Below are 25,236 nucleotides of genomic sequence, written 5' to 3'. Positions count from 1 at the left end.
TACTTTTTAATTACATTTTTAATACGGGTTTCATTAGGTCTTTGTACGTAGTTTATAAGTTATATCACAAAGTTGGTCTCAATCCACTTGGCATGGAAAACAAAAGGGAAAAAAATGACATGAAAATAACAGATGTGTGCACAAGGAGGGGCATTTAGGGAATCAAGCAAGAAAGACATAGATAGCAACCTCAAAAACAAAAACAAAAAAAGTTTAGACGTAATTACGAGGTAGTTAAGTCACTCTCCATTGCCATGCATAAATTATATATCTATATATGGCATGACCGTATCCAAGACTCTACAATTATCATTGAATTTTAGAATTTAATACTCATATGATGGCTCATACAGCGATGGATCCAAAATTTCAGTCATTGGGGCACACACTATATGGCTTCTTTTTTTTTTGGTCTAAGATTTTCGTAAAGTTGTTGTTGATTAGAGACTGGATGATAGCTAATGAAATTTGGGTCCACTAATTATTGATGGCATTGGAGGCCTTTTAAACAAAAATACTGGGGGCCTTGTACTTTTTTTTTCTTAACCAGCTACCCAATACGATTATGTTTGTTTATTTATAATTTCACTAGGGGCACAACTTCCCACTGTTATAATAGTGAATCCGCCATTGAACTTACACGATGCGAAGTCATTTATTAATTTTTAATAAAGCCAAAAGATATGTGTGATGTGAGAGAATGATGTGACATTATTAAGATAAAAGCAAAGAAAATGTGATACTTCATTTAGTTTGATCGTTAGATTAAAAATTTTAGCCTTCACAATTATTAAGCAATTGTAGAACCCCAAATCTGGCCGGGAGAACCAAACATTAGTGGACCCTTTGCCTTTGTGTGTATGGTTGTTACGCTAGGGCTCAAATCTGAACTCTCGGTGGCTATTTACAGCTAATAACTCCCCTTTTAATTCGTTTCTACTTAATTAGGTAGGTTGGCTGCATTTCAAAGGGAACAAAAGAATTCATTCTGAAGGAGCTTTCTAATTGCAATAGTTACTCAAAGAATATTAAGTCTGGATTCATTCAACTATGCAATAAAGACAAACCAAGTTGCCAAATCAATGTGATTTGTAGCTGGAAAAAGCAGATTTTGGTCTTGGTGAACGACCAAAACAGATCATCAAGGAGGGCGAGGGACCACCTACAACTCACAGCTGGATCAAATATTTGCGGCTATGAGAATATCAATATCAAAGGCTTGACCTTGGACTCTGAGAATGTGTGGAAAAATTAGGGGAAGGTTCGGTGAAAGGCCCAAACTTGGTTGGGGGTTATGCATTTGCACAGGCAATGAAGTAAATGTAACGAACGTATTTCGTTTGCATTGGAAGAATTTTGTGCCTGACACAAATTTGTGGATGACTCATTGACAGTTGATATCTTGTTTGGGGTTGTGGAGACAGACTCACTTTGAACAATAGTTACTCAAATTGAGTATTTCCCGACGGATGAGTACTCTTATGATCATGTCCAAGGAGGATTTGCGACGTAGGTTGACAATATTCATCTTTTTCTTTAAAAAAAAAAAAAATTGTCTTCAAAAACTAAAAGATAACCGTTAGATTCCGGTCATTGACAAACAACTGAAACAAGGGATGGGAAATAAATTCAAGCCCTGAATTTCAAAGCCCAATTGAGGCCTCGATCCATTAATTGCGACACCTTGGGCTTCGTAGACTAGTTATATTGGCGTAGCAGCGCGGAGAACCCCCATCTCCTGGGCCTCCGTGGATCTAAAGTTCAACACTGTCTCCTCTCTCCTCTGTGCAGGCTGAGACGGGCCAAGTTTTGGGCTTTTTGACAAATAAAATTTGGATTGACAGCGAATACACCGATCCAATCTATCATCATCCATTAGCCGTGAAAAAGATTGAACAACAGAAGCATTGCTGACAACAAATCAAATCATATAATTTACAGAACCGAATAATCAATTATAACTTAGAACCATAGCTGACAACAAAATCACAATCACAGAACCAAATATTATGAAGCCGGGTCGACCGAAATGCCGTTATGACCCGCTTCGGACCGATAATAGATATCGGGGCTTTGCAATATTTGACTGATCACAGTTCTGTACAATCGCCATCAAACACCCAAAACAGTGTTTGAACCTTTTCGCCAACTCTTCTTTCTCAAATGTCATTCAAAAAATTGGTTTTGCTTCACTTTCCTTCAAACCAAGGTCATTAAAATTCTACCACCACATGCCTTCTGAATCTAACTTCTCATGTTCCAACACCCAGATTTCCAAACTCGTATCTGAAACCTGACTGCAAGAGTACAGTAAGTGCCACATCGGCCCGCTGAGATGATTTGGGGTAGTCTTCACAACTTCAAACAATTCACTAGACTCGCTGCCACATTGTTAAGCCAAATAACCATTTAGTAGAACTAATGTGGGTTGAGACAAGTTGACAGCTCTTCATATTTACAAAGTAAGCATCTGATGCCACCACCTCTGTTTCACAGCTACGATCGATGGGCCGGTGGTGCCCACGATAACAGCAAAGGACCTAAATGGTGGTGAAGACTCATTTTTCAATAAGAACCCGGAATTTCACCCGCCTTTTAATGCTACCCATTCTGTTATACCCAATACCAATCTTACTATGCATCAGCTTTAAGGCCAAATCTACATTGCCTGCCTTCCTCAATGCATTGAGTAGAATCGTTCGAACCCTTCCAGGTATTTCTCTACCCCGGCGAACAATCCTATCAGCCAACATACAAGCCTCCTTGACGCGGCCTGCTTTGCACAACACATTGATCATATCTTCAAAAGCTGTCTCTGGCATAACACCCATAGGTGCTAGCTCATCCAATATCTTTAAAGCCCTGTCTACTTTGCCGGATAGGCAAAGTCCAATGGAAAGAGCCCTAAATGAAGCTGCTGTTGGTGTGATACCCTTATTGATCATCATGTCCCACACCTTCAGGGCCTCTTCATTCCTATGTTCCCTAAACAATCCACTGATGACTATTGTGTATGTATAAACAGTTTGATCACAGCCTTCATCTTCCATTCTGTTAAAGAGTGCCAATGCTTCTTCAATTTTCCCACACTTGGTGAGTGCATCAATGAGGGCATTGTAGCAATATGAATCAGGTGGGCATCCCTTTTCGACCATCTCATCGAAAAGTTTCCCGGCTTCATCCACCCTCCCAGCCTTTCCCAGGCCATCAATCAGACTAGAATAAAACATTGCATTAACTGCCAACCCAATACCTCTACAAAATTCGAAATACTCCATGGCTTCCTCCAATCTCCCTTTCCTACATAAGCCATTGACAATAACTCCATAAGTAACCGCATCTGGTGTCAAACCTTCCCTTTTCATCCTCTCAAAGAGCATTATTGCCTCTCCCATGTTACCTATTTTTGCATTAGAATCAATTAAAGCCGTATAAATTGCCACATTCGCTCTACAACCCCTCCCAATCATTTTCTCAAACATAGCATACCCTTCCAAGCACTTCCCCTCTTTACAAAGCCCTCCAATGACTAAACTGTATGCATGAGGTGGGGTTTCAAGTCCTTTCTCCTCCATTTCATGATAAAGACTTAAACAAGTATCAATATCCCCCTCTGCATAACAAGCCTGCATCAGTGTCATATACGTAACCTTGTCAGGTTCCATATTTCTTGCCTCCATAGCCGCCAACTTCTCCATTGCTTTCTGCTTTTTCCCTGCCTTGCAATAACCTTTTATCATTGTATTGAAAGTCACAAGATCTGGTCCGATTCTCCCACTCTCCATAACCTCGAAAACCCTCTCTGCAGATTCAATAAACATTGAACTTACCAGCCCATTCAATAAAAAGTTATATGTAAACAAGCTCGGTTCAATCCCATTCTCCTTCATTTGACGCCACACCCACAACAACTCCTCCACCATCCCAAGAGATCCAAAGCTCTTTATCAAAGAATTTGAGGCCGACACTGACATTAAGAACCCCTTCTCCCTAAGGTCAGTAAACACAAACTTCACTTTTTCCAGATTACCATAGACTGATAAAACATCAATCAAAGAAACATAACATGCGAGAGTATGGCTGTAATTCTTTTGCTTACCAGCCCAAACGAAGAATCTCATAGCAATATCAGGCTTCTCCAGGGATTTGAACACAAAAGCGACAAAATTTGGCGACAACTTGATCAAGAATTTGCGACAAAAGGAGCTTAAATTGGCTTCCATGTCCAGAGACCCATCGAGAAGATTGATAATTTGTTGAACCCACGGTGAGGGTTTGGGATTCTGGGGGATGGAGGCAATATCAGAAAGGTCAATGAAGGGTTCTATCCATTCTGGAGGAGGAATAGAGGTTGCGGTGAAGACCCACCTGCGATTTGAAGTGGGACATGTCGTGGAGCCCGGTTGTATGATACCTGGCGCTGACCCACCATTGTTGTGCGGACGACGAGGCTGACGACGGAGAAGGACCGCAAGGAGCGGGACGGGTTTTCCCAATAGGATTCTTCTCATCAGGGGATTTGGCTGGTCGGACAAAGAGGGAGAGCGAGCTTTAGTAGAGCAGCTCGTCTAAAGGCCCAATGGATTCTCTGGTTAGATGTAAAATGGTCCGGCCAGCATAGGGCAACCCACAAACAGCCCGACTCTTAGAGTGTGTTTGGATTGAGGGATTTGGAGGGAAGGGAAAGGAAGGGAAATAGAGTTTCCTTCCAATTCCCTTGTTTGGATAGTTTATTAAAAATGAAGGGGAGGGATTTGAAGGGATTTGGGAGGAAGATTTCATTAAATTTTTGTTAAAATTCTCTCTCTCCAAAATGGAGTCATTTGGAGGGAAGGGATTACTAATTAAGTCATTTGTAAGTTAAATATCTATTTTACCCTTGTACATAATATTTTAACATAAAAATAAGGATAAATTAGTAAATTAAACAAATTTTTTTTCCTTCTTTTTTTTATCTATCCAAACATGGGAGAGGGAAAAATAGTTTCCATTCCCCTCTCTTCCCTTCCCTCCCCCTCCCCTCCCTTCTCTTCCCTTCCCCCCAAATCCCTCAATCCAAACACACTCTTAGGCTGAGCCGGCCCATTCGTCACAGTACAATTATGGGGCCCAACCTGCTGAGAGCCCTATGGCCAGGTTTGAAGAATTCAAGAAATGCGTCTGAGTTATGACAAAAGAACGGCTGACGTATATTCCGTTCTTTATCTTTTAAATCGTTAATTTGTTTTCTATTGTCAATCGGGCCGGAACCCCTGGCCTAGCCCATGATAAGATTATGGGCTGAGCTTAGCACGGCTCATTGAACTTGGTCTTCCGGCCCGTTTGACACCTCTAAACCAATCGACAATCGCAGTTAATCTTTCAAGAAATTAAATACAGTTTCATGTGTGAAATGTGAAGAACACTTCCATTCATTTTTGCTTTCAATTCATATAAACGTTTTGGTAAAACGTGGCCAAATATGGACGGCAGCAAGAAAGTGTTGCACAGTAGTTAGAACTTCGAAGATATCCCGTCGGAATCGAATTAGAATTGTTGACTTCCTCGCGGCTGCATCTCTGTACAATCCTCTCCCTCTAAACCACACCAGCCATGGCAGGTATCAACTCCATAATCACCTCCTCGACAATAGCCAAACCTATTACAACATCCTACAAATCTAACACAACCCCTCATGTTCTTGTCTCTGCATCACTCTTCACCAAATCCAGCCCACCCAATAACCCAATTCGAAAGAGGAAAAATTGGGTCATTGGATCGGTCATTAAGGACAAAGAAGTGGTTACGGTAAAGGATGAGCTTGCAAAGGGGTCTGTTGCGCCATATGGGTCCGAAGATTTCAAGGCTCTTTCCTCATCCTCGTCTTCTCCTTCTTCAGGATCGAGTGATGAGAGAGAAGAAATTGAATCTAAAGATAGGCTGATTAGCAGAGCAATCAATGCTACTATTGTTTTGGGCTTTGGAACTCTTGCAGTGACGAGGTTGCTCACCATCGATTATGATTACTGGCATGTAAGTGATATCATACAAATGGATTTTGTTTTTGTTTGTGGTTTGGTTTTGCTTGTAATTTACTTGCACATGATCATAATTAGTTGCATATGGCGGATTCATGATTTTTGTCTGTGATTTTCTAATTGGGGAATGGATGTCAGTTATTTCCTGCTCTTTTGTGCTTGTATGCATATTCATTGATGGGGTAATCCTGTTTAGAGCTCAACTCATGGGGTCTGCTTCAAGGCTTATCCTTGTTGTTTTTCTTCACATTTTTGGGTTGCAAATCTTTTAATTTACCTTTTTACTTGCATGCTTCAGTTCTTACAACCAGATCTGATATTCTTTTCCCACACTTGCCTAAAGGTGACTTAGGATTGAAAAATAATGTGGACTTCTTTGCCATCAGAAAGATCACATTATCAGCTATAATACTTTTCAGGGATGGACTGTTTATGAAGTACTAAGGTATGCTCCAGAACACAATTGGAGTGCATATGAGCAAGCTCTCAAAGACAACCCAGTTTTGGCCAAAATGGCAATAAGTGGGATTGTCTACTCTCTGGGAGATTGGATTGCTCAAGTGAGTCGTTCTTGCTATTTCTTTCTCCTTCTGGAAATTCTTCATAATTTTATGTAGACCTATTTTTGCTAATTCTTTAGTGTTGAACGTGCAGTGTTATGAAGGAAAACCTCTTTTTGAGTTTGATCGGACACGCGTGCTCAGATCTGGTCTTGTTGGGTTTACCCTCCACGGATCTCTTTCTCATTATTACTATCAATTCTGCGAGGTGATAATTATGGTTCAAATTTTGCCCCATTTACTATCATTTGTAGATTTTCTCTGAATCATGTAGTTGCTATTGTTCTCAGGCACTATTTCCTTTCCAAGATTGGTGGGTGGTTCCTGCCAAAGTCGCCTTTGACCAAACAGTTTGGTCAGCAGTTTGGAATAGCATCTACTTTGTAGTTTTGGGGTTCTTGCGCCTGGAATCACCAGCCAATATATTTAGTGAGCTCAAAGCGACATTTTGGCCAATGCTGACTGTATGAATTCCTTTGACTTTTTCTGTCCATGCTATAAATGTTTTTCATTGCCGTTGATAACTGGTTTGTGATTGCGATATATTTTGTGAAAATTTACCAAAGAAGAAAACAAATATATTGTTTTAGTTTGTGATATTGTTGGTTGTTGTTCTCTGAAAAGTTGACCCATTGGTTTTCCAGCATAAACTTTTTTTTTAAATTATTTATTTTGTGTTACTGGAGCGTATGTCCATTGATTTACTGTCTAGGACCTGCAGCTTAATTGAGTGTTTTCCTTGAATATCTGGCTACTTTGAGCGAGTCTTTAATTTTGGCTCTTATTTTTAGTTTAACTTAGATTTTGAATCGTAAATGACCTTATGTCCTCCAGCTATTCGCCTGAGACACTGAGTTCCTTCAGCAGAGACAATATTACTGTGCATTATAGAGGGAATGTGTCAGAGGCTGGAAAGAAAAAAGGAAAATTTCTGAAGAAAATAGGAACTGAGTTTATTGAACTCTTAAAATATTCTTAATGCAATGCACTTATGTAATAGGAGCTTAGAGCATTGCACAAGCCACAAAGGTTTCATTGGTGTATGATGACAAATTATTTTTTTTAACTCGTAGATAATCGTCAACTCTTTAGTTAGTCACTTATTGTAAATATCTAAATGTTCATCACCGAGCTTTGCGTTACAGGCAGGGTGGAAGCTTTGGCCATTTGCTCACTTAATTACATATGGTGTAATCCCCATTGAGCAGAGACTTCTTTGGGTGGATTGTGTGGAGCTCATATGGGTTACCATACTCTCGACGTGAGTACCTACACATAAGAACTTCTGCAATGTCATTATCATCTTCTAGTTTCGCTGAATTTTTGGCTATCAGAGATTATGATGGTGAAATTATATGCTGAAACTCAGAAAGAATAATCAGGCTTCTGAAGTTCATTTTTCTCCACTTCATCTATAGCGCTGATTTTGTTTTGCTGAGAGCTGTGAAGGATATGATATGTCAATTTATCACTTTTTTCTTCTTCTCTACGCACCTGCTGGTTAAATGTTGGTTGAGTTGGAAAATGCTGCAATGAGTATCTCTTTAACAATACGTTTTTCTTTTGAAGTTATTCGAATGAGAAATCTGAATCGCAAATGGCTGAGGGAGCACTGGACACAAACTCCATCTCTTCATCCAGCAGCACTCCTGAGGTACGACACTACTACAATTTCAGGCTAATCTTTTTCCACAGTTCTATTAACAAAGATAGACATCTCAGAATAACCTGGACATGGAGAACGGAAAGGACTCGACCTTCTCCTCTCTGTTTTATGTTCTGTATCTGAAAAAAATAAAATTGGATGCCACTTTTAAACCATAAAAGTGATTTTCTGATCACCTCCACTCTTGACGATCTTCTGTACATGAACGATTTTTATCTTCGAAATCTCTACCAGAATCCATTTATCTCTTATGACAGTGTGCTGATGTGCTTAAACTTTGACTACTACAGGAATAACTTGTAGGCACCATGATCACAAGTGAAGGGGATGTGCATGAACTGGTTGGAATGGAGATGAGGCCTGAAGTTACAGGAATTCGAGTGGAGTTCTTGTCTACTCACCATACGTTGAGATACACAAGGGTTTACTTCAAACTTTAGTTAATTATTCTAATTACTGTACATATAAACATTGAACTTGGTCGATAAGGCTGTCTGTAACAGTGCAAGTATATATTTCAAGCAGAGCAGTTTAGTCTTCTTAATCGGAATCAACTAGAATAGATGTTGCATAAAGGTTTAAGTACCTTTTGATGGGTTGACTCAAAACATCAATTTGCACCGGACCAGTCGCATTTGTCACTAGTCTTGTTATTTTTTGGTCAAATTCCGTTATTTAGGCATTCAAATTAGTGTGTATCATTTTAAGAAATATTTGTTTCTTTTATATTTTTTTAATAGAGGTCCGAATTAGGGATTGTTTAAGTAGGACCGTGAGCCGTCAAATTATGTAACCTTAGAATAAAATAAATCTACGTTTTCAGAATATTCTTTATATTTCTTATTTTTTTTAAAGTATTGGTGCAATTCAGTGAATTCACAACTTCAATCCGTTTCTGTTCTGCTTTAGGAATTATCCGGTCTCAGTTCCCCCGATCCAACCATCCTTTCTGCAGTTTGTGACTACTTGTGGCGGGCTTGAGACTTGTCTAAGCGGATCATGTCAAGTATTGGGCCCAAGTAGGAGCCCGATACTTTCTTTTACGAGCCACATAATATAAAAAACAAACAAGACTGGACTTTTCTGACGTCTCTAGTTGAGTAGTTGTGGACAAAATGGACCATTTTCTGGGTTTCAGTTACGCCAATAAAAAGCCCATAGTTGTGGTAAGTTATTGGGCCTTAGGGTCCAAATATTGTCGGGATCTGGAGTCCCTAGTGGCGTAGAGCAATGAAACAAATAATGGGCCGACGTGGCCCATTCTACTGCGTCCCGTCATAGAGCGCAAGGCATATTACAGGCGGTGGATTTTTGAACAAAAAATAATTCTGTTCAACCACAGGTGAAGCGCCAGATCTGGTTTCGGCTGAACTTAACAATGGCGAAGCTTGAAGACCTGGACGAGCCGGCAAACAAAATCAAGGACAAAACGAAGAGCAAGAGCTTCAAAAGGAATCATGGGTCTACCTCGTTTTTTGTGTTTGTCGATTACCTTTTCCTCTTCATGTTCTTTGGATTCCTGTTTTTCATCCTCTTCAAGATGGTCGGTGTCTGATATGAATCTTCGTTCTTTCGCGTCAGGTAACTACATTGTAGAAGTTTAATCAAGTAGTCGGCTCAATTGTTGGTGTTGGCTCGGATGATTTTTTTTTGTGCATTTGAAGATTTAGTTGTGGATATTGTTGTTCTTTGATGTGGAAATACGAATGTCTGAAAATAAGTTTTCTTGATGATTTGATTGTATTGCCGGGGGATGGTGGTTCAGATAACAAGCTTTTAATTAAGAGTTCAACCATTTCATGGATTTTCTTTCCTTGGTTGCATAAAAGAATTGAATTTGATGAGGTGATACATTTCTCAATTTAATTTCTCAATGTGGGAAAAAAAAAGTAGATTTAGAGTCTTGCTTGGTTGGGAAATTCTCAAGTGCAAAGATCTGTTGTTGGTGTGTTATTTTTATCTATGCATCTTGCAAGTTTCGATTTTTGAGGGATGCGAGTTTTGTAATTTGGAATCGAATTTTATCCTAAAATACGTCTACTAGATTGTTTGATATGGCTATAGTTTTTTGTCGTGTGGAGTGTGGGGTGCTCGGATTTGGGTTTTCTCATTTCTGGGCTTTAGGAGTGGCAATGAGCTACGTCGAACTTTAGGAGACCCATGATTGGCATAATGTCCCATGTGTGTGCTCTGCCTTGAGCTCCATTTTTGCTCAAAGATTTCTGTTCGTGTTTGGATTGTTGAGGGTTCAGTAGTTGTGGACTAGGCTTGGTTCAGGCTCATTGAATGAAGCAGGGTCAACAACAATCATTTATTGTGTTGGGAAAGATAAGACAGTACGTGGTTGTTGCTTCTGGCTAGGGATGCAAGAACATGGCTTGAATTAAGCGGCACTAGTCATCGATTCTTATCTATCAAACTGAATTGTTGGTTATGATTTAATCAATCCAGCTTTTATATTTCAATGCGACTTTGTCTCGTTTTGTTTAGATGGGTTTAGAACTTAAATGGAGGATTGCATATGATAAACTATAGGTTTAGGTGTTATCAATGGATAAGTTTCTTTGATTGTGACCCTGTCCTTTTCCCAATTTATGTTTTCTTGTGGGCAAATTATGGATTTTCCAAGACAATTTTGTTTTGGGAGAGATGTGAAATATATTTGGTTCTCCTCTGTTCTGAGAAAAATCACTTACCATTTCGCAAGAAAAACTAGCTTCAGAAGACATCCCATAGCTTTTTCTGTGGCACACAATTTAATAGAGTACAGTTTTGGGTAAGATTTAGTTGTTCACATTATGCCTGCAGTGAAAAAATTAGTGTCATTTACTGACATGAGATGGTATTGTTTTCATGATTTAGTCTTTGGACCACTGTTGGATGAAGATAGAGTTGGAAGTAGTTGGTGTTTGTTTCTATAAGTGAATGAGTGATAGCTTTGTTTTCCATTCTGTTGCAATCAGTGAACAATGAGAACGATTGCAAGCGTTCTACGTTGCAGTCGATCTATAATGTATGTTCAACTCTCTGCAACAGAGTGTACTAAGAGGATGTGAAACGGGAGGCAATTGCAGACCTAGGACATCAGACATGCCTAACAGCTTCTGCATAATTTTATGGAAGGAAGCTGGAAGCACCTTGGATATTTATTACATCTTCAAAGTGGGAAACTTTGATAGATTGAAATCGGTACATAACTTTGAACCAGACTAGAAACTAGACACACAGCCATAAGCACAACACCATTATTAATCAAACATAGCAGCAATGCGTACTTAAGGATTAGCAGGTGACGCGCCCCCAGAGCTGCCCGGAGTGGGAACCTCGAATCCAGGATTTGGCACATAAGTATCATCTCCGCCAGGAATATGACTTGGTGGTGATCCTGTCCCTCCAATGCCACCGGTGTATGGATCGTAAGGTGATATCCTATACGCTGGTGGTATAATCACGCGTCCAATGCCAGGAATCAGCACACTGTTATCAGACTTAATCAACCAGTCAAGCTGCTTCACATCCACATCCTTTTTGGAGCCTTTTGGAACATTGCGTCCAGCTGCTTGGCCTGTAATTGCAAGCAGGATACTCATTGCGCAGAGGAGAGCAAAGAGTGAGTTCATGGTGCTATAAGCCATTGCTAGAGAACTATTCAAGTGTCGAATGGGTGTTTTGCGTTTTTGGTGCAGAAGAGTGGATATGTGTTGGGTTTCTTATAGTGCACATTCTCATTTGAGGTGGGTGAACTCTTGGGCGGTGAGTTAGTGGCCGTTCATCTGCTAAATACAGTAGGTTGTATGGTAGCAAAAGCAGGGTGTGCATGAATTGAGAGAGAGGACGGGAAAATATGTTCCTTCATAAATTATTTGCTTGTTGGGTGGATTTTTTTTCGGTGATTTAATACATGTATGCAAATAGAAAATGTATAGATGCATATCTAAAAAAGAAAATGTATAGATAGCCCAATTGGTTATTTTGTTGTTAGGCATTCTGTATGTGCGTTCGACACCCTCAGGGAAATATTCTCTGTGATACCCAAATTGTGGGCTTGTCCTGATTGTGGGGATTACACGCATGAATTTTGATCAAGTCTTAACTATCACCAACTGTCACCAAGGTGGTGGACATTGACTTAACAGTCCAAATTTAAGGTCACTCAGATATCCGAAGGGTACACTAGCCAGGTCATTCTCGGTTTACCAAAAAAAAGGTGAGGGTTAATGTGCCTTGCTTCATTTCTTTGAATCTCTTGGTTCCTTACCTACTTTTTCCACCACCAGTTCTTGCGGCCAATAAATGGACAATGTATTGAAGCCGATATAGTAACTAGTAACTACCTTTACTTATCCAATTAAATGAAATGAGATTCAACCCAATAAAATCTGGTTCGTTTTTATGGTACAGAAATGGTGTCACACCTGGCTGGTGTAGAAATACTCTTGTACAAAATGAAAGAAGACATGTAAAAATTGTGACCAACCAGATCAGTTAATCATCAGTAAATTCAATAAAACAAAGCACCAACAGACCATAGAAACAGAGCGTGCAGTGAAATGGATTGACAGCTCGAATTTAGAGTTGATCCAACTGTCCGATGGACATGTTGAACTTAGAGAATTCGCGGTTTCTAAAAAATTGCAAAACATGGAAATAAATAAATTTCAGCATATACAGTATTACCTGGAAGAAACAAGATGTAACATTCATCATAGGAAGTGAAACCATAATCACGTAACTATTTTGATGAGTTCATCCCATGATGAAACAAACAGGGTGCTGCTGTCACAAACATTGAAAGCAATGCCATCAATCCAGAAGGAATTACCTTCCCCTAGGTACAATGAAGCACAAATATCCCAAGAACTACAAAGATGCTGGCGCCAGCACTACCAGAATAACACAAGTTTATGGAGCCGGTCTTTCTTCTGAAAATCTTGGAAGTTGAACGAGTGAGTTCACTCGCGTGACACCTTCCAAGCCGGACCAATTTTGATCTCCAGCTGCCAATGTCTCACCATCAGCTTCCATGCCGGTTGGCAACATGCCATGAGAATCACTATCTTCGGAGGATCTGACAGTAAAATTTCTTTGCAAGCAGGGCCCGGATTTTCGGCCATCATCTGATTCAACCACATTACCGGAATGATTGCTCAAGACTGTTGCAGAAGAAAACCCTTGTTCATCGTAATCAGATTCTGAGTCCATTTTCCCATCTAAAAATAAACAGACCACGGCACAGTCATCCATCTTTGAAGTTGGATATTTGAGTTTCCACTCGCAAGCAGCCGAGTCTACCAGGGTTCTTGCAGCAGAAGATCGAGAAGGGGCAGTGGACACTATCGCAACCACCTCTTCGTTGCTCAATACATCCCAAACCTGTACCAACATCAAATTAGACTTATATGGCACTCATTGAAACAAATAAACTACCATTATATGCTCCTTAAACCCAACTGAATCTTCTTTCCCTAGCAGCCCATGTAAAGCACTTTCTATATTATCTACATAAGGCGCAGCTCACTTTAGTATTGGGAAAGTATTTGAAAGGGTCTGCTTGGACATTGAATGGACGTCGAAGAAGTTTCTAATAATTACCAGGAAAGGAAGACCTTAAGTTCACCTCAACCTTTAAAATCGTAGATGAAATTTGGAAAGATGATACAAAGAAATGAAATCAAGGATGAAAATGTCACAGAACGAAATATTACCCCATCTGAGGCAAGAACAATGAACTGATCTCTCTCCGTTAGTACTCGGTGAGAAAATTCAGGAATAGAGATCACTCCATATTCCTTCAAACAAAAATCCCCAAATGCACGAGCCATTGCGAGTCCAGGGGCATCATCAAATGGCAACCAAACTCTTGGCACTTCAGGTTCATCTTGCAACGCAAAGACTCTACCTTTACACCGTTTGATCCTCTCAGCTTCTCCTGTACAAGTTAGATTACATCATCATCATCATCCAAGACTTTATCCCAAAATTTGGGTCAGCTATATGAGAAAATCAATGGGAATCCACTAAATGTATTCGTTTCCGTCACTCATTTCTATTTATACTTCCATTAAGTCCTATTGAATCCATATCATTTCTTACGATTACAAGTCATGTCTTTTTAGGTATTCCCCTTCGCTTCCTACTCTCTTCTATACAAATTCTCTCGATTCTCCTCATTGTCGCACCGTGCACCGTTATCTCTATACTGTACAACAGTTTTCTTGCAACTTAAAATTTTTAGATTACAAGAATATGTAAATTTTTTATCCAGAGAAGCATCAGCAGGAAACTAACAAATCATGATAGCTTGAAACATACTTGGCAAATCAGGTTTCAGGTCAACAGTTAACTGGGTGGCCACCATGGAATCGTTGCTGTCCTTAGATCCCAGAACTGCCCGAGAATCACCAATATTTCCCATGAAAAGATTGGACCCCTTAAAGCATGAAAAAAAATATTAAGAAAAATGGCCAATCTACTCAAAATGATAGTAAGAACAGTACATTCTTCCGTACCTGTTTCACAAGAGTGACAGCAGTGCTCCCGCTACAGAAGCAGTCCAAATTAGGATGGGATCTCAACTCCTTGTCCATCGCCTTGTATGCCTTCAAATATGCTTCTTGCCACAATGAATTAAATTTATCCTCAGCTGAGCCACCGTCCTCAAGATCTTCAGCATCTGATTTCTTTGGCTTTCTTTTGAAACAAGTTCTACCTGTTCCACTTTCTTTGGACTGTGAAGAACGCAAGAACGACAATAATTTAATTGGCAAAGCATCCCTCACTTTGCGGGCAACCAGATGGCCGTGTGGACCATGGCCATCAAAAACACCACAAAACGTCATATCTTCCGACATGAAATCCTGCAGAGATTCAAAATGCAACTAAGCCACCAATTAGCAAACATACTAAGTATCAGCTAAAAGGAAGAGACCAAAACTTACTTCCCATACAATCATTGCATCTTGGTTTATGCCCTTGCGACCTTGCTGAGTGAATATACAAGATGTTTGACTCTTTCCATTTGTGAAAATCCTATTGGATATAGAGGGTAGGTGCTGCAGTGTAACAACATGATCAGCAAATGTTCTCTTTGTGCTCCTTTTCCCGCAAAATCCAATCTCAAAGCAGGAAGGAGGACCAGTCTCTTCATGGCTCCTGCTACTGCACGTACTCTTACTACTAGTTGAGACACAACCCCCCATTTCCTCAAGTCAGGACTAAAACATCTGGTGGACAGTGCTCGTTTTGCAGAATAGATCTCAAACCAATATATAGTCAACCAAGCAAAGGACCTCCCAGAAACAAAAGATTCCCACAAGTCACTTTAAACCTCAATATAGAAAACTAGGGGCATTTACTCTTAACCATATACTATCCAATAGATTTTTGCGAATCAGCCTGAACAAAACACGAAAAAGCAGTCAATTGGCCTATTTATTATATAGTTTGTTAACAGCCCAGAAATGGATGCATTGTAAAGAAATCAAGTTGAGCAAAATGGAACCATTATCTTCCATTCCATGTGACCAGAAAATAAAATATTCCCTATAAGGCTGTCTTAGTTGTTTGTCCTAGTAGATGACAAGGACTCACATTGACACATAATATTGCGAGATTCAATAATCTAATCCGTAAACTTAGACAAATAATATTTCAGCAAATGAATGGATACCAAAAGGAGATCAGGAGCATATATCAAGAATACACAAGACAGAATACAAGTCCTATTTGCCAAATTAAGGCATCAAACCGGGAAATTTTCCATGCTTTCCAACCATACATAAGACCCCAAGACAACAATTGTTCTCATCAGGCGACGGCATAAAACAAACAAATAAAGACATCCTCAAATATATAGATGTACATTGAAAAATACAACATCAACAAGAACTTTTGGAATGCTAAGCTAAGATGATTCTTCTCGTGACAACGAAGAAAACCGTGATGCGAATCCAGAGAAAAAATTAAGGACTTGTTCAGTCAAATTCCCTGATTCTCAGTTCAGTTGGCCATAATGAGAGAGAGGTGGGAGAAAAAAAAAAAAAAAGATTACACAAATCTGAAATCAAAGCTTCATACCATGAAACTAGTAAGTATAGTAATATAAAAGAAACTTACAATTCAAATAATAATGGCTTCCAATTCCTTTTGTTTTCCACGCAAACAGATATATGAACTGCAAGTACATTACCAATCAGAGAAGGGATAAGGAGGAAAATGAAAAAGAAAAAGGAAAAAAGCAACATATTTTGACAAATTTCGAATTCCCACTAGAGAGAATACCGATGACAAATAAAGCATGACAGAAAAGCAGAAAAGGAAGAAAAAGCAAAGCCATCATTCTTTGTCAAAAACTTCAAAAATAAAATAGTTTAGGAGATCAACCAGTAAATATTAAGATTTAAAAAAAAAGGTAACCCAGAAAAATGTAGCAAAAATAATCCAACGCAAAAGGAAAAATCTAAAAAGTACCATAACAAGTATAGAATAACAAAAACAAAACTTTCATGAGTGCATACCGACAATTGAATGGAGAAATTGAGAGAAGAACACAAAAAATTTCTCCTCCTTAATTCTTATATTTTCTTCAGTTTCTTCATAAAGCGTACGGACTGTAATGAGAACTAGGCACTAGCACATACAGATCTTTTCACTTCAAACCAAACCCACCAAAGGGAGGCAAGAGGACTTGCATTGAGTATGTACTTGCGGTATGTGATATCCCAATAGAGTATTAAACACTCAAAAACTCTTTGCTCGAACAAACCCACAAAGAAAACAATTACATTGAACAGAACAAAAGTAACAGTACCTTTGCGATTTCACGGTTTGGGATCAAATGCGGGATTCAAACAGAGAGAGAAGGAACAAAAAACTGAGAATTTGGTGTTACTTATAAATAAAATGAAAAGGGTGGTGCATTAATGGCGAATGTGAAACAGAACCCGAAGTGGAGAGAGAGAGAGAGAGATGGAGGGGAATGAAAACAACAAAGGAGATCATGCCCAACTCTGCTAGGGCGTGGCTATCATCATGGGCTGGGCCTGGACAACCCGACCCAAGTCGATGACACAATCATACACAACCACCACTCGCCTTCAACGGCGCGTATCAATTTTTCCAAGTTTAGGTTTAGGTTTCTGTTTGAATTTGATTATCATTCCCTTTAGATTGATATCTCCCATTATTTATTTTTAAGACAAAATTTCATATTAAATTGATCCATATGTTTCCATCAACAAATCATTCTTCGCATGGTAAAAAAAAACATAAGTGTCTGACTGTCGGTTTGGTTTATTTTTTATTTTCTCTATTTTTTAAATTTCTTATTTTTCTTTTCAAAATTATTTTTCAATGATTTCTTATTTTCCGTGTTTTCCAAAACAGATAACGAAACATGCCTTTAAAATTGTTTTCTATTTTTTAAAAAATTATTCATGTTTTCTAAGACATATAACAAAACGTGCCTTTGAAGTTGTTTTCTATTTTTCAAAAAAATAACACAAAAAATACATGCAAAATGAACATACCAAACAAATTCTAAGCATCAGAATAATTATCTATTTTTCTCTCAATTTTAATATTTCTCCCTGTTTTATTTTAATTGTTAACGTGAGTGTTTCTTATCTTTACAAAAAAAAAACATAAAATGTAAATGCATGACAAAAATTGAAGTGTTAGGCACGCGCATGTATAGAGAGTGGAATTAGTTGAAGTCGAGGAAACTGGAAAAGCACACGCAAACTGATAGATGTGTTAGGAGTCCCGTGACGTGGCGGTCTAAAACCTAAACAAAATTAAATGCTCCACCGCGAACAAACCACACACACACTTTTCCGGAATCATTCCAGCCCCTCCCATCCCCACTTTTCCACTCCGTGTTTCCTTTGCTGTCTTCCCCCTTCTCTCTCTTTTTTCTTTTTTTTTTTACTTTTATCGTAATTTTTTATTCTCCCTTTATATTAATTAATTGATTATAGAATTTGAGATAAAAGTTGATGGGCCTTCGTTGAAGATAACATTGCCTATAAAGAAAGTCCCGCGCACCATGTCGCCGGGATTGCCATTTGCCACAATCATTTATGCCCATGCAGTATTTTTATATTTTCCACTCTTTAATTTGCCATGGTTTTTTTTTTATCTCTACTTTCATCATTACACTCAAAAAAAAATGTGGAGAGGGCTCATGGTGATCCTGTATGTGTGTGTGTATATAGAGAGACTATAGTTATGATGATCATAAAGCAACTACCTATAGTTGCTTGCCTAGTTGCCTTTTTTTGGTTTTAAAACTTTCAAAGGGTGGTGATTGCAACATGAGCGTTCAAGTAGGAGAGGACAAGTCTAATAGTCTAGTACCATAGTTGAGCTTTTAGTTTGAAGTCTTAAATCATTAGTTGTTAATTAATCGAATTTTTTATGAAAAACAATTCACAATACTTGGTCTACGTGATCATGTTGTAAAAGGATGTTTTGGGCGTATGATTATGGACGTACTGAGTGTCACCAATAGCTCCTATAATAATAAACTAATTGTTGAGTAAGTCTTTTTTTTTATAATGGATAATAACATCATAAAAATTTATCATTTCAACAACCAATATAAATATTTTAATTTTATAGCTCGTAAATGAACAAATTGAAAACAAAAATATTAAGTATCCGAGTGTTTTTTTTCCTTTTATTACAAATATTGAGATTTATATACATGATCTATGTGAAACTAAAACTGTGTGTTATACATGATTCATAAAAAATCATGTGCGTCAATCTCAATATTCGAGATAAGAGGATAAAAGACTGCGATGAGCACAGAATTGAAAAATATATATACAATTTTTTTAGTTTACATGACAGGTGGATATAGAACTTAGATTCTATTCGATGCCCTCTCATCCATAAAACTACGACTTAGATTTAGATAAGGTGATAAGGATACGTGGCAAAAACCCAACTCCTCCTGCCCCCTTCTAAGAACAAATTACATTTCTCTGCCAAGCAATTCGTTCTCTTCCACACACAAATCATGGCCTCACCACTCCTAACCCCCACAAACAAGCCCCAAACCCTCACCACAATCAAAACCAAACCCACCACTCTCACCACCACTTCCGCCATTCCTCCGCCGCAGCAACAACAACCACAACCTCTACGCCGCCACTTCTTGTCCCTAACAGCCTTTATTCTGACTCCCAAATGGCTCTTCCCAGTGAATCCAGCATTTGCTTCCTCTGATGAAGAGTATGTCAAAGAGACTGAGCAAGTCATCAGCAAAGTCAGAACCACCATCACCATGGACAAGAATGATCCCGATGTGCCGTCTGCGGTGGCTGAGTTAAGAGAGACGTCAAACACTTGGGTTGCCAAGTATAGAAGAGAGAAGGCCTTGTTGGGCCGGGCTTCTTTTCGGGATATGTACTCGGCCCTTAATGCTGTATCGGGCCATTACATTAGTTTTGGGCCCACTGCGCCCATTCCTGCGAAACGCAAGGCAAGGATTTTGGAAGAGGTGGACACCGCTGAGAAAGCGTTACAGCGAGGCAGATAAGGCTGTGTGATAATTTTAGATTTGAAATTACTTTTGATTTCGATATTATTAACTATTCGAATTTTTATTTTATTTTAAGAATTTGAGGCTACAAAATCATATTCAGCTTGTGCATTAGAGAGACGACTGTTACAACTCAGTCACTTTAAGATCAAACGTTGCAAAAAAAAAGAAGCACTGATTTTACTGAGTCATTTCATTGTCAGTTTTTGCTGAGCATCGACCCGTCAACATGCTAAGCTGCATCAAATAGACAGATAGTAACAAAACAAATGATATCAACTATTTCGGCCCAGTGGGCTTAGTCCGTTAGTTGAATGGATACGGGCCAGTGGGCTTGTTTGTGGTGAAGACTGACAAGTATACTAAAAGTTGTAATGTAGTACGATAAATCATCTTGGAATAGGCAACCTTAAATATCATGTCTTCATTTGATTATTGATGACAACAAAATTTATGATATATAGTTGACATGATTTATTTATAAGTCTGTGAGCTGCAAACCCACTTGAAATTTTGACCCAAAATGTGTCTCTAATAGATGTGTTGGGCCTCTTTACTTCTTACACACACCCTATAATATATATTTCCAATCACTTGGATGATAGTTTAGTTGGTAAATCTTTTAGGGTCAAATCGTATGCATTCGAGAAATCTTGAGTTTGATTCTTACTATGAACAATACCCTTGTGTCATACGTTGGGTTTTGACTCAACTTACCTTATCGTCAGGTAAGAAACTTCTGTGAGTACGAGATTGATAGCTCGTGTAAAACCCCATATTTTCAGTAGGGGTATAATTGAACTTAATTAAAAACCTATAATGGTAAATAGATAAATTAAAATAAATGGGGTGGTAGACTAATTTGAAGGAAATTAAATGGTTAAAATTGAAATTATAGAAAATACTTAAACCTAGTGGGTACGGTATATCTACCCCTTCTTCACCTTTTGTTTTATAAAAAATTTAAAAGACAAAAACACATAGTAGCCGCAGCCGCTCAACTAAATCTCGAATCAAACCTCACGGAATAAGCTCCTTTCCCTTGCATTGAAAGATATCTACGAGTCACGGGAGATGACTGAAGAAGTGATGCCAACGTGAAGAACTAATCACCAAGTGATGTTCTAGGGGATCAGAGTGGTGTGTCGAAGACGAGAGAAACGTACACGGAGATTGAGGAGACGCAGTTGATGCTGTAGACGCATATGTGATTTGCACGGCTATTGAGGTAGGGGTTCTGATCTCTTTGACCTCTTATACCTGGTCTTTCGGTTTATTAAAGATTATGAGATATTACTCCTCTCGTTATTTGGTTCTTCGTTAAATTCCTTAATGTCATTGACATTAGGAATTATCGACATTCTGTTGTCTCTGTTTGGATTCGTCTAGAGCTTGATTGTGATATTGTGAGTTTTGGTTTTGTATTATGTTCCTAGCGCATTAAATACTCACTTCATTGGATTGTTACTTGATTTCTATTCATTGAATCGTCATATACATGCATCATGAAATATGGTTAATTGTGTGTTTGGATGGATTGGATTGTGACTGAGAGTTGTATTGGAGGATATGGTGGTATTATTGTGGTTGGTTGGTTTTGTGCGATAGTTGTGCTCGCGACACACCATCATGAGACTTGATCACTGTCTGGGATTTATTCCCTTTTATCTGTTCCAACGTGATTATACGGGGATTTGATTGCCGCGGCCTCTGAGGGGGAATCCGGACTGTCGTGTGTCAATGATTGAATGTGGATGATTTGTTGCGCTACGCGCATTGGGAGGAGATGTGTGATTTGCATAAATAATTTGCATGCTTATATATATGCATATTGGGTTGTGATTGTTGCATGAGCATGTTCCTATTGTTCCTGTCTATTCTTGCATTGCTCTTAAGCTGATTGTTGTATTTGTAGACTAGTTCTACTTTTTGTCGTATCGTGTGTGTCTCTCTCTCAGTATTCGCATCATGGATATCCGAGTCCTTGTCGGGTATTTTACCCCTACTGGGCTATTTAGCTCAACCTCAATTTTTTTCTTCCTTTTTAGGGAAGTACAGAATGCTAGACCTCAGTGGTCAAAATAACCATGAGTAGCTACGATATTATAAGTTTCATTTCTTATCGAATATGTAATTTCAATTAGCAGATTCAATTTCAGTAATTTCCCTGATCAAACTATAAGTTACCAAAGAACCATGCATAGCATTGAATAGGGAGCCACCAAATACTAACCAGAGTCATTTTATAAAAAATCACTATGAGTCCGACTCAATAGAAGATTCGATTTTATCATCAATCCAATCACCGTTCACATTTTCCTAACCTCTTTACTTATATGACTTATTCCAGCTTCATAACCAAAATCATTATTAAACTTAAATTCATGCTCAAGTGGGCTTCAATAAACTATTGGAAAATTTGTTGAGTTTGTTCAAAAGATTGACATCAGAGCTACTCCTTAACAACGGCTCTAACAAGAACTGATTATCGAATTTGTATATTGCTGGCAATCTCTATCACATACTCAAAAACTAGTTTGGTATTGAAAATACAGGATTGAATGCAAGATCAAGACATAACAACCATGAACCACCAATAAATATTCAAGATGAAAAAAAAGATTCCCTAGATTAAAGAAAATATCGCAAGCTCGTTCCTGATATCAAATACCATAATTCTAAATCTCCTCTTTAACCATGTGGTTACCGAGCAAAAACATTCCAGTACCCAAAGACAAACAAAATGCAAGAGTCAAAACTATGATAGAGAAGAAGCTTCATTAAGCTCCAACAACTTCCACAGGTTCAGCAATTGTTTCATCAGCAGGCCTGTCCAACTTCACACCAACATCTTCACCATGGACCTACGGGAAACCAACGATGAAAACATTAGTAAAAATAGAGTAGTGGCACCCAGAGCCTTGAACCTTGCAAAGAACTTGAAGTAATTATCAATGCTTTACGTGAAACATTCTAATCTATACCCATGTGAAAAAATGGGAGAGATGAAACAAGAGCCTAAATAGAGCAAGCCAATGATTGCCTATTAAGCCAAGAGCCCTATTTTTCAAGAAATGTTGATTGAAGTTCCAAAGCATCGGCACACTTGATAAAAAAAATCACAAGAAAGAGAACAAGACATGCCTCCATCAACTTTCCAAGATCAAACTTGGGAGCTTTCAAGATCTTCACTTTGCGAATGAAAACATTTTGCAAGGGGTAGATGCTTGAAGTTGCCTTCTCGATCTCTTTACCAATCATCTCAGGAATGAACTTGCGAACCAATTCCTTCAAGTCACAAGAAGTAGCTTGGGCAGTCATGATCTCCCTCATCTTACGACGGATCTGGCCAAACAAAAGCAGCATTGTACATTAAAATGTTAAATACAATAAAAATACATATTGACCACTGAGGTCTAGCATCTGATTAAGTAGGTTGTTTTGTTGCATCTGCTTGATGTGGACCATAGAGGTCTTAATTACTATAGTAGTATTGAATTATTTTCTCGAGGCTTAATGTCATTGAAGTCCTCTTTAGGACAATTGTTGATTTTTGTATAGGTTGGTGCTCATTGTATTACAATGTTGCGCCACGTCTGTTGAATTTTGTATGTGTGTTTTTCATCTCACGACCCCACCCGAAACGGGGAGTGACAACTTGGTATCAGAGGTTTAGGTTCTAGTACCCTAACCTTGTGTGTCTATGGGCTACACTGTGAGTCTCCGCAGTCCGCAATAACCTTTTGTTAAAATTTTTTTCCTTGTCTTGCCAAACACCTAAGACATAATTTCATGGAGGGTATTCTCCACATATCATTTTTTACTCAAATCATCTTCTATGAAACTATGACAACCTGAACATGCGGGTCTTTCTTTTTTTGATTGTGAACAAACTAGAATTTAGGCCTGAAAATAAACATGCAAAAAACCTTGACAACAAAAGTATATAGTTCCCTAAGTTGGATTGCTTTATCGGAGTTAGTTTGATTCCATGATTGTTTGTGCATAAATGAACTGTCCAAACGATTGGAGACATTTCCCTCAAATGAACGCATTGGGAGGAGATGCGTGTTTTGCATAAATAATTTGCATGCTTATATATATGCATATTGAGTTGTGATTGTTGCATGAGCATGTTCTTATTGTTCCTGTCTATTCTTGCATTACTCTTAAAGCTGATTGTTGTATTTGTAGACTAGTTATACTTTTTGTCGTATCGTGTGTGTCTCTCTCTCGGCATTCGCATCATGGATATCCGAGTCCTTGTCGGGTATTTTACCCCTATTGGGCTATTTAACTCAACCTCTATTTTTTTCTTCCTTTTCAGACAAGTACAGAGATAGCGACCAGTTTTCGAGGCGTGTGCGGTTTCCCATGGATACAGTTGTGGTTTATGGGTAGCATAGGGTTTGATTATTAAAGACTTCCACTTTGTTATATTTTAAATACTTATTAATTATGTATTAATGGATTTCTAAATACATTCTAATCATTTTTAGGATTATATTAAATGATTTTCGGAGGATTTGTATAGATAGTTTATGTTTTAGATAAATTGATAATTCCACAGACCCCCCTCCGGGACGGGTAGTTACAGCTCGAGTTTAGGCTCATATCGAATGTCTAAATTGATGGATCATACTTAACACAAGAGGGGGGGTGAATTGTGTCCCCAAATTCCGATAGGAATCTCTTTTTATAATTTAAAAGGAAATCAATGTCAATTAACAATTAGCACACAAATTTGAACTCTAATGATTATCCTAATCAATATTCATTTCAATGCAAGATGTGATACAATATGGTGAATGATCAATTATCAAATAATCAAGGAATTGCAAAAACAGATTTTTTCAAACAACACACTGCACACAGATTTTACAACTCAAATTTCACATAACAAATCAAGTCAGAATTCAATGAAATTTGGTATGCAGTATCACAATACCCTAATGAATACTATATAAAAAATTCAGATTAAAATTCAAAGTTTAGCTATGTGAACAGTGCACGGACAGACTAGTGGTTCAGAAAATTCTGCAATCAAAAAACTTAATCAATCAACAAGCAAGCAATGCAATCAAGAAAGTCCACACAGCAATTTATAGTAGTTCGGAGACTCTTCTCCTACATCTACTACCTAGGTTCACCAACCTAGGATTTTTCAACCTCCACTAAGGATGTGGTTTTCTCAAGAGCTCCACAAAACTCACAAGGGTTTTTAGGTCACCCTTAAAACTGAAGATTTCAAGACAATCTTCAAACTTTACAACCAAGGGTTTCAAGCACTCCCTTAAACTCAACCTCAACAAGGTTTTTGCCCAATGAAGGGACTTTTACAAGTGTTCGGTATAAATGGTTCACTCAAGGTTTGCACTAAGCAAATGGGGTTGAGGAACACTCAAGAATCACAATATCACCTCACGGGTTGGATAGAAAATGAAG

General features: G+C 38.4%; 5 protein-coding genes across 7 annotated transcripts; 2 read left to right on the top strand and 3 right to left on the bottom strand.

Annotated features, from left to right (window-relative positions):
• Positions 1-1,848: 1,848 nt before the first annotated feature.
• On the bottom strand, positions 1,849-4,549 carry LOC119992013 (pentatricopeptide repeat-containing protein At1g03560, mitochondrial). Its single transcript, XM_038838588.1, has one exon. The coding sequence runs from the start codon at positions 4,509-4,511 to the stop codon at positions 2,559-2,561; it is 1,953 nt and encodes a 650-aa protein (XP_038694516.1). The 5' UTR covers positions 4,512-4,549; the 3' UTR covers positions 1,849-2,558.
• An 876-nt stretch (positions 4,550-5,425) lies between these two features.
• On the top strand, positions 5,426-8,818 carry LOC119990459 (mpv17-like protein). The gene is made up of 7 exons (XM_038836382.1): positions 5,426-6,012; positions 6,437-6,577; positions 6,672-6,785; positions 6,868-7,041; positions 7,723-7,838; positions 8,147-8,231; positions 8,534-8,818. Exons 1-7 carry the CDS (start codon positions 5,593-5,595, stop codon positions 8,537-8,539), a joined length of 1,056 nt encoding a protein of 351 aa, XP_038692310.1. The 5' UTR covers positions 5,426-5,592; the 3' UTR covers positions 8,540-8,818.
• A 2,516-nt stretch (positions 8,819-11,334) lies between these two features.
• On the bottom strand, positions 11,335-11,935 carry LOC119990968 (putative cell wall protein). The gene has a single exon (XM_038837120.1). It carries the CDS (start codon positions 11,876-11,878, stop codon positions 11,519-11,521), a length of 360 nt encoding a protein of 119 aa, XP_038693048.1. The 5' UTR covers positions 11,879-11,935; the 3' UTR covers positions 11,335-11,518.
• A 986-nt stretch (positions 11,936-12,921) lies between these two features.
• Positions 12,922-17,236, bottom strand: LOC119992129 (probable protein phosphatase 2C 52). Of its 3 annotated transcripts, none has more exons than XM_038838773.1 (7): positions 17,053-17,236; positions 16,359-16,416; positions 15,182-15,638; positions 14,753-15,100; positions 14,556-14,673; positions 13,949-14,172; positions 12,922-13,616 (listed from the first exon to the last, which is right to left on the bottom strand). In XM_038838773.1, exons 3-7 carry the CDS (start codon positions 15,440-15,442, stop codon positions 13,146-13,148), a joined length of 1,422 nt encoding a protein of 473 aa, XP_038694701.1. In that variant the 5' UTR covers positions 15,443-15,638; positions 16,359-16,416; positions 17,053-17,236; the 3' UTR covers positions 12,922-13,145. The 3 variants fall into 3 exon arrangements, with proteins under 3 accessions (XP_038694701.1, XP_038694702.1, XP_038694703.1); XM_038838774.1 differs by lacking the exon at positions 17,053-17,236 and adding an exon at positions 16,760-16,989; XM_038838775.1 differs by lacking the exon at positions 16,359-16,416.
• Positions 17,237-19,107: 1,871 nt separating this feature from the next.
• Positions 19,108-19,893, top strand: LOC119992007 (photosystem II repair protein PSB27-H1, chloroplastic-like). Its single transcript, XM_038838582.1, has one exon. It carries the CDS (start codon positions 19,267-19,269, stop codon positions 19,786-19,788), a length of 522 nt encoding a protein of 173 aa, XP_038694510.1. The 5' UTR covers positions 19,108-19,266; the 3' UTR covers positions 19,789-19,893.
• The last annotated feature ends 5,343 nt before the right edge of the window (positions 19,894-25,236 follow it).

This window comes from Tripterygium wilfordii, chromosome 22 (genome assembly GCF_013401445.1).
Source record: "Tripterygium wilfordii isolate XIE 37 chromosome 22, ASM1340144v1, whole genome shotgun sequence".
Classification (NCBI taxonomy): domain Eukaryota; kingdom Viridiplantae; phylum Streptophyta; class Magnoliopsida; order Celastrales; family Celastraceae; genus Tripterygium; species Tripterygium wilfordii.
This window is presented reverse-complemented; position numbering and strand designations above follow the sequence as displayed.